Source organism: Pleurodeles waltl, chromosome 3_1 (assembly GCF_031143425.1).
Source record: "Pleurodeles waltl isolate 20211129_DDA chromosome 3_1, aPleWal1.hap1.20221129, whole genome shotgun sequence".
NCBI lineage: Eukaryota > Metazoa > Chordata > Amphibia > Caudata > Salamandridae > Pleurodeles > Pleurodeles waltl.
This window is the reverse complement of record NC_090440.1, coordinates 518170077-518182105: the sequence shown is the minus strand read 5'-3', so window position 1 is coordinate 518182105 and position 12029 is coordinate 518170077. Positions and strand designations below refer to the sequence as shown.

Genomic DNA, 12029 nt, shown 5'->3' with positions numbered 1-12029 from the left:
GGTCCTCATCCTCGGCCCCACTCCCACCGCATGGGACGACTCCTGGTGGCCCCCCGCCCTAGGCAGCACCCCCCAACCCACCGACCACGCGCGCAACCTCGGCTTCATCCTGGACTCATCCCTCACCATGACCAGACAGGTGAACTCGGTGACCTCGGCATGCTTCAACACCCTACACATGCTCCGCAAGATCTTCCGCTGGATCCCCACCGACACCAGGAAGACCGTCACCCACGCCCTCGTCACCAGTCGCTTGGACTACGGGAACACCCTGTACGCGGGCATCACCACCAAGCTGCTGAGGAAACTCCAACGGATCCAGAACGCTGCCGCAAGACTCATCCTGGACACCCCTCGCCACCACCACATCTCAGGACACCTGAAAAAACTCCATTGGCTCCCTGTCAACAAGAGGATCACCTTCCGACTCCTCACCCACGCACACAAAGCCCTTCACAACCTCGGACCCAAACTCATCAACAACCGCGTCTCCTTCTACACTCCTCCGCGCACTCTACGATCCGCCGGACAGGCCCTGGCAGCCGTACCCCGCATCCGCAAAGCCACCGCCGGAGGAAGATCCTTCTCTTTCCTGGCAGCGAAGACCTGGAACTCTCTGCCCAGCCACCTTCGCGCCATACCTGAACACCTCTCCTTCAGAAGGCAGCTCAAGACCTGGCTCTTCGAGCACTGACCCCTCCCCCCCCCCCCAGCGCCTTGAGACCCTTTATGGGTGAGTAGCGCGCTTTATAAATGCGAATGATTGATTGATTGATTGTTTTCAAACATTTTGTTCCTCGAGTAAAGTCTGACATGGGAGCCTTTATCGTTAGTATTAATTGTAAATCATGTTGTCCTATTTTACCTTTTTTTTAGACAATATCGGAGTGGTTTTATTCATTCCATGTGCTTGCTTGACCGTCACACAATCTGCAACATATAGCATACTTGCTCATATAGCTGTCATTAATCCTCTCACCAGTAAGGTCGTGATCTCATATGTGATGTCATCAGTGACGTTATTCGAGATGAGATCAGTGATGTTACGTGTGATATCTTATGCATTGCATGACGCAGGTATGAATTGGGGTTTTTGTAGATAACCATAACTGCAAACAGAAAAAGTGAGTACGTCACCACATTCTTTGTTTTTAACAACAGCGATGCTGTTCAACTATTGAGAGAAACATAGGGGTAGTAATGTAATTTAGTAGCACTACCTGAGAAAATGGTGATGTATTTGCTTCTTTTGTTTGTATGTATGTTCATATGGGAAGGTGAGCCAGCTCATTTCTCACTCTCTATTGTGTGTTTGTTTGTGTTAACCATAACTGGCCAATTTCAGTTTTGTTTGGGTTTGTTTAAAATCTATATATTTACTGTATGTCTAACATACATTAATATTGTTTTGAGAAAAAGAAACCACAATTTACCAGTAACAAATATGTTCCATTTTGTGTATGTATATATATATATATATATATATATCCAATTGCTCATTCCGGGCTTGGAAAGGCCCACGAGGGGTGGCGCGAAAACCGGCAAGAGCAGACAGGTAATAATGAATCAATCCAAACAAAAAAAACGATAAAGATCGCACACTCAGGACTTCAGGAAAATAAAGCGAAACGCTTTAATCACCAAATCATACATATATATATATATATATATATATATATATATATACACACACACACATATATAATTATTGATAAAGATAAATATAGTTATATATGTATGTGTGTATCTATATATATATATATATATATACATATATGCCTATTCTGCAGTTTAGGTTCAGACCCACTTTTCATTGGAAAAGTATTTTATATTTAGTTTGTAACTTTAACTTTCATTGGTGGAGCTGCACAGAATTTACGCAATAAAAAGGTGTGCAATGTCACATTTCATGCACTACTGCGTGAGTGAGAAAAAAGTGGGTGTGGGGTGGGAGTCAAAAAAGTTGTATTTTCCCATTTCCACTACCACAGGAAATTTTGCTCAGCTCTGCAGCAAAAACTGCTGAACAATTTTACACCAAATGTGGCACAAAAGTAGAACTTTACTCAGAAAACATGCTTTTGTTGGTTTGGTGTAAATTTGTGTTTGGGATATATAAGTCCTCTACATAGTAATGAACGTGTACCCCTGCCCTGAGTGCCCAAATGTACTGTTGTCTGGATCCCTAATGCTGATTTCTGTTTTCATGGGCAAACACAGATCATGTATGTGTGCCATGATATAGGCCTGTCTTATAGACTGAAGTCTTGTTGGACCAGAAGGGACACCCAAATAACTAACCTCATAGTGGTGGAAGGCTAATGCCTTCACCAGGAGTTAAGCAACACGAGTGCTGTGGTAGCAGCATACTGTGTAGTGATCAGTAGGACGGAACAGGTCCTTTTTAACTTGTGCCACTGGAGTAAGGCCTACAGATTCACTCACTTTTTAAAGTTCTGCTGCCCTGTGCTTAACTCAGCCTTGGCGTACATCAGTTAGATGTGGAGTGCTGTGCAGGAGTGGTACCTCTGCGCTGGATATATGTGTGCCTGGGAAGGGTACAATACAGGGATAGAGCAGTGCTGTGCAGTGCATGCATGAAGAGTACACATACTGGATGTATGTGTAACTGCGAGGAGTGCAGTACATGAAAGATGTAGTGCTATTCAGTGTGTGTGTGGCAAGTGCATAAACTGGGTGTATGTGTACCAGCAAGGAGTACAATACACAAAGAGTGTAGCACTGTGCAGTTGCGCATGGTGAATGTGTGTGCTAGGTGTATGTGTGTTTGCAAGTGGCATAATACAGAAAGGCTACAGTACTGAGCAGCGCACGCTAAGTGCATGTGTGCCACAATACATGGAGGTAACAGTGCTGGACAGTGTGTATGCTGTGTACATACACTGAGTCCAAGAGTGTCTGTAATGGGCCATTACATGGAGGAACCTAGGTTCCATTTTGGGAAGCCCAGGCCTAGCTGGTGAAGACTTGAGGAGGTAGAGGAATATCCCCATACATATTTGTGTGGTGATAAGGGAATCATAAAGAGTGGAGCTGGAAGCCCTAAATTAACCTTTTGATGCACATATCATGGTGATTGACACCCAGGTGGGAACTCTAGTCACTCCCACTGCCTGTGTTAGGGGACTATCACCTTTGGAGTCTCACCTGTTGTAACAGACAGCTTTTCAGAGGGAGAGGGAGAGAAGTATGTACTTCAAAGGAAGCAGGACCCTAACATAAAACTTCAAATATCCAGACCCTAAGTCACATTTTGTGTCTGGAAATGGACTATAAGAAAGGGAGATTGAGACCCCAAAAATTGACATCTGACACGCAGCCTGACAGGTTGTGTGAGAAAGTGAAGCTCTGCAAGACTTTTGTCTGTGACCAGGATTGGGGGCCAAGACCTGCTAGTCTCCCTGCTGGGTAATGGGGCATCACCCAAGGGAAAACGAGACCACCTGCTCTGGCGCACCCGTACCTGCCTCTTTGCCAAAACCAGTGTGCCTTGTGAGGAAGAGGAGAGTGTTGCAGGGAAGGGGCTCCAGTAGGGAGCCCTTTCGAATGGACATCCAGTGCCAGGAGACGGGTGCAGCACCAATTGGGTCTTTGGTCATGTGCAGGACTGAGTCGACGCCCCCATATGCCAGGAGATGGCTGCCATGAAGATGGCCATATGAAAATATTGCAGTGCAGTAAGGGCTGATGCCTGTTCAGCACAGTTGTTGCAACCCTACGAGTCAGGAGGGGCAGCTGCGGAAATTACTGTCTTCGGATCAGGGCCGAAGCCTACGCGACACTGTGTGGCAACCCCGTATGCAGGAGGGGCCACAGTGATAAAGGCTGTTGGGCGGTAAGGACTGACTCCTTGTGTAGCAGTGGTGTGGTAACCCCGTATACCATGAGGGGCTGCCAGAAATACTTGTGCCGTGTGGATCGGGAAGGAGCCAGTGAACTGTGAGTAGCGGTGACCAATAGGTCACCACGAGCAACAAGAACTGTATTTGACCCAACCTCGTGGGCCGAATGAGGACACTGTGGCAGCATGGCCACCTGACCAGGTCAGGAGCAACAGAATCACCCACTGCAAACTTACCCTGCAGCAGGAGCATTGAAACACCTCTGACAGCTGTCCGAGAACAACTGCGGGGGCTAAAGAAAGAGCCTGTGCTTGCCGAATGCTGCTGTTACATCCATGTGCAGCTGACTTACCTGAGCAGGAACAGAGCTGTTGAGAGTGCCCATTAACCAGCCACCCTCCAAGAAACTGCACGCCTGCTTCCTGCCGGAGCGAGTAAGACTTGTTACGGGCCTACCAGGCCCAGGGGAGATTCACTGCTGAGGCACTGTAGCATTAAGACACTTTTGACTGCATTGAAAAAGTCAGAGTGGACCCTTGAGATAAGGCCTTCTACGGAGCATTTCCTGGATGTGACCACCGGTAAATGGGGAATAACCCCAATCACATTGCAAGGAATGGGTGGGACAGGGACTTGCCAATGAAACACTAGAGCCTTGACCTCTGCACTGGACGTATATGTGCCTGGATGTATGTGTGCCTGCCTCACGGGAGAAATGTGTATGATTCTGTAATCTTCCTTTGAATGAGTTGAGTTAGAATAAAATACTTTGTTGAGTTATAAAAGTAAGTATTCACCTGGACGTTGATTTATTGCTGCTGCAGCACACTCATTGAGTTACGAGCCATGTTTCTTAATCTGTATCCACCCCTGCCCCCATCACCATGGAGCCTTAAACAGCTTTTTCATGTCTGCCACTGGAAGTCAAGTGAAGAGAGGGTACTTGCCCCTGTTGCTCAGGCTCCATAGTAGGTCAGGACATAGGTCATCAGGAGTGAATGTCCTCAACCCCCACCGTTGGGCCCAGTAACTCCTGCGTGCGCTGTGGCCCTCTGAAAGGGGTTCTGGCAATCTGTTGAGTTTTTTAAATAGAGGCATTTAAAAATGTGCCTGGTTGGCTTGAAAGGGTTACAACTTTGTGTATCTGTGCTGTTTACAGTGGCAATTGAGTAATGTGTAACTTCTGTCAATTACATTAGATTTTTTTGAAAAATGTGAATGGCTAGTGAGTGACTGTAGAGTTTTTTTGTTCACCATAGAGAAAATAGTGAATCGATACCAGCTCCCGATTTTCAAGCTGTGGAAAAAATGTCCACTGCAATGGTGTGGTCACCATCAGAGGTGTCCGACCCCAAGAATGTGCTGAGGAGGGACCCAGAGGCATGGGAAACACTAGTACCACACCAGGAAAAACAGAAAACAACACATGGTTCACCAATCAAAACGTGATCTGGGCAGCAATCATTTTAAGTGAAAAGGGAAATTTTTGAAAATGCTATTTACATGAATATCCTCCATTTATGCATCGTGCACTGTTCCGGTATTATTTATGATGTACATTGAAATTCTTGTAAATTAGTAGGAGGATTTCGAGCCTGCCATACACACTCCTAGGCCCTCATTACAGCTAAAATCCAACCCTTGTGCAAGCACGTATTTGTGCAGGCATTGGAACTACGAATCCTGTGTTAATTACCATAGTTTTCCCCTGATAAATTCTAACAGATCATACCTGCTGAAATTTTTCCGGGGAATAAGCTTGGGCAAAAGGTAAAACATGCAGGATCTGGAATTGTACAAAAAAACTGTTAATCATGTTATGCTCAATTTTCCTTTGACATACTTGAAATAGAATGTATTTAATGAAATAGACGGTATTTACCACACTTGGTAAATACCTCACCCTGGAGTAATGGTATTTACCCGAAAGTAAATACACCGCTGTATTCCGACAAACTCGTAAGGAGGGCCATAGTGTTTTCTCTAGCCTCAAAATCCCCATCTGATCCCTTCATGATTCCATCACAACTTAGTGGGATCCTTCCCTCCACTGCATGACAGCTTCTGTAGCATTTCACAGCCTTTTCATTGCTCAAATACTACCCAAGTATCTAGCCCCTGGACTCCTGAGTTTCTGAAATGCCACGTTTATCCCAGGGGCCTGCCCCAACCCACAAGGTCCATTACTCCAGCATAAGGGAGGTCTTGTCAAAGCTACCATGCCTCACCCCAGCCCTTCGCGGGCCCGCCTAAGATGGCCAGTAGCCTGTCTCCAGCCCATCTAGGATCTCAGAACGCTGCCCAGGACACCTGTAGCCCTTCTAGCTTTCTAACAGTTACTGCACTTCCTACGGGACTAGAGCCTTAGTTGAAGTTTGTTTTAACTCGTACAATTCAACCCAGCCCCCGAATAAATTGTCCCGTAATAACTTGTTACTGTGTTTACGTAGTTATATGTTTTAACAAAATAAAAATGTTCGAGGACACCATTGTATAGGAGGCTTTTTGGATATACAAAGCTTTTCACATAAAAGAGGTCATGTTGTGCCCACGCAGGATCACCTTTAATTGACTACCAACAAACCGGAGACTCTTAAAATCTGCAGCGTGCAGCATTATTTCTTTTGGATAAAGGGGTGTTTAGGAGGCTGGGGCCAGCCGGTAATGAAGTAGACCTCCTAATGTTTCCATGCTCTGCACAAGTGGGCTCCAGAGGGAGTGATCTGTGAATCCAGCGAGGGCCGGCTATCCTGGGAACAGCTGTGGTGAGTTAAGTTGATGAGTATGACCAAACGAAATCAAGAAAAATAGTCATCAAAGTGCAAATTTCAGAAGCAAGGGAGCAGCCCCTCTGTGAAAGACTGGAGTCTGTCCATAGAACAGGTCGTTAACTGAGGGGAGTGAATGTATATAAATTAAATATTTAAACTGCATTTCATAAAATATATAAATAGTTAACACATGTAAAATAACGTTCTCGCTCAGTAAGTAAGATATAACAAGGAGGCACAGCCCTCTATAAAACTTTGCAGGAGAGAAGATACCTCTTTAATAAAAAAGGTCTCTTTCAAGAACGCTGAAGTGTAAAGAGGGACTTTTCAAATTGCATTACCAGGCTAATTGAGGCACAATAATCCCATTTCGACTATTTTTTCTTCTAACTTTTTCCAAGAATTGATTTGTCGGAGGTTTCCTTTGAACTCTACTTAATGGCATGGTTTACAGAAGTTACCTGTATAAAGGTCACCTGGATGTAGCAGAATTCTAGAGGGGGAGTTACTGGTTACAGTCCTGGTTCTGGTTCCAGAGAAGAACAGCAGTGATTCCAGGGGTCCAGGTTGCAGAAGTGTATTGCAGAGGAGACTTGCAAATGGTTCCTGACATTTTGCAGCCAAATCTAGGGTCCCACCCTCAGGGAAGCCCGTAAGTAACCCAGGAAGGGGGGGTTGGACACCTACTGCAGTGATTCTGCCTTTCCCTGCTTGAATTAGGCTCAGCATCAGGAGGGCAGAACAGTGTGTGGGTTCGGCAGCAGCACTGTCTGTCATGCAGGCCCTGCAAGGCTGTACAGATAGACTTTGGGGGATCCCCTAGAGTACATGGCATCATGCAACTAGCACTGAAATTGATACAGTTGCATGACTCCAACATGTTTGATATCAAACATGCCTATGTTCGATGAAGCCATTATGTAGCTGGACAATTCGTGTTGGCCAGTGTCTACTACATACCTTAGGATGGCTTCCCCACACTTGCAAAGCCCAGGAAATGGAGCCTGGGGTTTGTAGGGGCACCACTGCTCATGCAGGGGTGCACTCACACTTAGTACCATGCACCCTGTCCTTGGGCTGAAGGACCTACCTGAGGGGTGATATACAGGGTCAGAGTGCAGTGACCATGATATAAAGCAAACCTTATATATGGAGTGAAAGGTGCATGCACTGTTTTATACAGACTGCAATGGCAGGCCTGTAGTCACAGTTTGCACGGTTCCCCCATAGGTGGCACAATACATGCTGCAGTCGGTGGTGGAACCCCTAGTGTACCAGTGTCCTGGGCAGCTAAGTACCATATACTAGGGACTTACATGGGTGCACCAGTATGCCAATTGTGGGGTGTAAAAGTTATCATACAAGTAAATTTAGAGGAGAGAGCACTGACAGCTGGGGTCTTGGTTAGCAGAATCCCAGTGTACTACAGTCCAAACATACTGACACCTGGAAACATGTGGGGGTAACTATGCCAGAAAGGTGCTGGTTTCCTACAGGGACAGAATTATTATTCTAACTCTGCATCTACTTACCTTGACGATGTATTGAAAGTTAATGTTATAGAGTAGATCTATGTTCTGGTCAATATTAAAACCTCAGTTTTTTTGGCAGCACCCCTTTACTATATACTGCAGTACACTGAGCTGGATAATGGTGTCTCAGGAAAGGGAACTGTGGCTTTGCTTTCCTTCCCTGATACCTATGCATGTAACATGGGTGACATCGTCTGAGCAGACATTTAAGACACGCAAATGAACTGATAAAGAATCCCTTCTGATTGTGTTCATTAGAAAATTGGATGTGACGGCATTATTGGCTCTGCTGCCAGGGAGGACCGCTGTGGGATCTGTAATGGAGACGGCAAAACCTGCAAGGTGGTTAAGGGAGACTTCAACCACACCAAGGGCATGGGTGAGTAGGAGCTCATCCAGATCTCTCTGTAACCTCTGAGTGTTTCTGGTGAGGAACACTCTGTTGTGACCTCCTAATGAGGTAATAATGTACAGCCCATGGGCAGCACCTCAGTCCACGATGTGACCTTTCTCTATGTGTTCTTTGATTTATTGATAGTTATGAATGTTGTGTTGCAGAAAGGGGGTTGTTTTGCATGGGGGAACTCTACAAAACACTGACATAAAAATGGCTTCAGAAGTGGGAAATCTGTAAATGACCCTTTCTTTCTTTTTTTGTAGTCTTATATCATGTCTGTCAGTCTGTCCAACTAAACAATATTATTTTCAGCGCACTAGGATCAATGTCCCCATTTTGGAACGCTGGCAGCTTTAGTCACCATGGTCCTGAGGGAGTCTTCCTGGTTGGATGCCAATCTGCTAGACTCTGAAATTTCCCCCTAATTTTGCAGAAAGAAATAAGTATATCTTGTTGAAAGTAATACTTACCTTACTATTCTTTAAAGTGTGCAAAGTCAGCCTGTAGTGAATTGATACTGATACATTTACCTAAAATATCTTCAAAATTAACACGATTGCCTCACATCTTTCTGAAATGGCCAAAGTTAACCAACTATTTTCTGACATGGATGCAGTTGTCCTACATCTCTCTCAATGCATCGATTATGTTTTTTAAATGCATGCAGCTATCCCACATCTCTTTTTACTGGACGTAGTAGTCTCGTCTGATTCTAAAACAGATGCAGTAGCCCGAGATGTTCGCTGTTGAGTACAATCACCTCACTTCCCACTGAAAGGGACGTTTATGTTTCCATCCTCCTTAATATAGATCACAATATTAAGATTATCAGAGAGCAGATTCTAAGTCCTGATAGTTTTACCGCCTAAACAGATGCATTGTGGATGGTTCACAGTGCCCCCTCTGAAATAAGAGGGCCTTATCCTCTGTTCTTTTATGGGATTTAATGGCGCTGGGAGAAATATATACAGGATGGGCCTCTTATTTCCATCTTGACTCTGTTCAATCCTCTTCCTTGTTCACTTAGCAGAAGCAGGGAATGTGTTGAGCTGGACACTAAATTCTCAAGCTCTTGAATGTGGTTTCAGCCTCTGAAATGCTGCTGGCTTCATGCTCAACCTGTGCATCAGTTCACTGTTGGTTGCCGCAGCTGGATGCTTTGCAAGTATTGTGGCTTCCAGCTATAGACACTGGCGAGTAGTACATAATGTTTTCCGCTATCTGCCGCAACAACGTCCGAGGTGCAAATTTGATGGGATTTCATGTCCGTGCCACCCCAATACCGAGATCCGGGCATATGGGAACAACATGGCAAATTATATGAGAGGATTAAAGGAGAGGCTTTTCCTACATTTTTATTTGGTCACACAAGCAAGTGCTTAGATACTTTGGTGCGTCTGCGGCCAGAAGCACCACTTCATTCAGCTAGCAGTGAGGTTCTTCCATTTTTAAAAGGAGTTGTGCATTATCATGTGCGTCTCACTAGTCATAAGGGGTTAGTAGGCTGACGTTAACTCAATGTTGGTTGTGTATGGCAACTAAATAGCAAACGTTGGTGTAGTGAGATAACAGGCCATTATACAAGCATGCCTACTGGCACAAGCAAAACAGAACCTGCCCCTCAGAATCTGCTCATTTACCTGACTGGCCTCAGTTCACCACCTTGTCAGAGGCAGGCATATACGAAAGGGTACAGGGGGGGGCTTGTCAGCCTCCAAAGACTGATGTTATATGACCCTGTTTTCGACATAGTTGTTGGACAAGGTAAGGAATTGCTTACTCCATGTTTTGACTGCGGATAGATATACTATGTGAGGTCCTTTAGGGGCCTGGTTTTACTTGGGGGGGCCACAGAGACTATGGCTTCCACGAGTTTAGTGGGGCTTTGCACGAACCTCACCATTTGCATCAGGGACTTTTACATTAAAGATCCCTCCAGGGGAAGTCGGAAGAAGGTGCCGGTTGGTTCCTTCATGTCTGGGTTGTGTTGCCTCAAATGCTGTCATTCCGTCTTAGATCTGATAGTACTTGTCATGGCTGGTGTTCTGTGCTCATGGAAAGGAGTAGCAGTATGATCAGCAGGGAAGGGCTGGGAGTCACAAGAAGTTAGGATGGCCGGGTGTAGATGGCATGCCCATCCTTTCGTTTTCTGCATATCTAGATATAAAAAATACAATATTATCATTACCTAAAAAAATTGACATGCAATGAGTGATTCCCCTAGTTTCAGTAATGATGAATCTAAAAATACTGGACCAAAGGTGACTTATTCTCGAGCGTTGAATTTCAATGACCAGCTCAGTGGCCCTGACGTCTTGTGTTTTATGGCACCTGAACATCAGCCATCGGTTCCTTGACAACATCTTCCTCAGTCTGGTTTAAACTGCTGCCACGCGGGGACGGCGATATGGAAAATACACAGCTTTGCTCTTGGTTTAATAGAGTACAGTTTTTTGTATGCGTCCAGCACGCCAGATAGTTTTTGTTAGTTAGTTATGTTTACAAGCAGTAAAGCAACTCTTAGTGGTTCCTATTCCATTTTCATCCAAATGTTATTCCTTGTCTCTTCGCAGTCCTGTATGAGACCTTGTTATTTGTGAGCTTTAAATAAATTACGTTTTCTCTTTGTACAAGAAAGACTTCCACTCTACGATTGAACATGCACTGGTCGTTCCTTTACTTTTGAGTGTGCCCTTTCCCTCAGGGCACGTGACCCTTCTTGCACTGACATGTTTCTGGAAGTGACATCATTGGAGCTACCAGTGGATCTGAAGATATCTGCCTTTCATGTCAACATAGGTTCCTTTGCAGGTGTTGAGGCCATTGAAGGCAAGATGAAGAACAAAACCCTGGAGATAATCAAACATTACTGATGGCAGACTGTATTCTATTGATTGGTAAACACCCATGTTAAAGACCGGCTATACAAGGTTGTATAGAAATGCCTACTGTGGGTACAGGAGGGTCAGATCCTAGAAAGAGTTTCAGAATAACCACTTTTAAGTGGCAACCTTGAAATTCTGACATGAATCCAACTCTCAGGTACCAGTGTTGGACAGCCCTGATCTATGGTATTATCCAAAGGGGGTGTCCTTGAATTTGCAGAAGTTCTATCATTCACAGTACATCCACCCGTGAGTTATGTGTTCTCTTTTCATTATGCTTGTTTTATGAAATTATTCTGTGATTGCACCATCATGACGTAGTGCAACAGAGCACTAATCCTGTGACAACCCCTTTATGTTTCTCAGTCATCGGTAGCCACTGTAAGAAGGTTTCCACCTGTGTGATGTCCAAGACAAAGGCGATTCCTAAGTGTTTCTCGTGTAAGAAGCCACAATGCGGTGTGATGCTTGCAGGGATGGTCTTTGTAATGGTGCTTGGTTTTCCATGGGCTTCTGTTTTGATGTTATGTTTATTCCTTTAAATGAAAAGCCATTGTTTTCTCGAAAGCCTATTGGAATAG

The 12029-nt window shown here is 44.9% G+C and overlaps 1 protein-coding gene across 2 annotated transcripts in view; it reads left to right on the top strand.

The window, feature by feature from the left end:
* Positions 1 to 12029, top strand: part of ADAMTS17 (ADAM metallopeptidase with thrombospondin type 1 motif 17) — a 1096962-nt gene that overhangs the window by 843515 nt on the left and 241418 nt on the right. Inside the window, exons 15-16 of one of the 2 annotated variants that reach the window (XM_069222782.1) lie at positions 8425 to 8545; positions 11815 to 11889. In XM_069222782.1, coding sequence (XP_069078883.1) covers positions 8425 to 8545; positions 11815 to 11889 — 196 coding nt within the window. The remainder of the gene's footprint in view (positions 1 to 8424; positions 8546 to 11814; positions 11890 to 12029) is intronic. The other variant, XM_069222781.1, reaches the window with a different exon arrangement.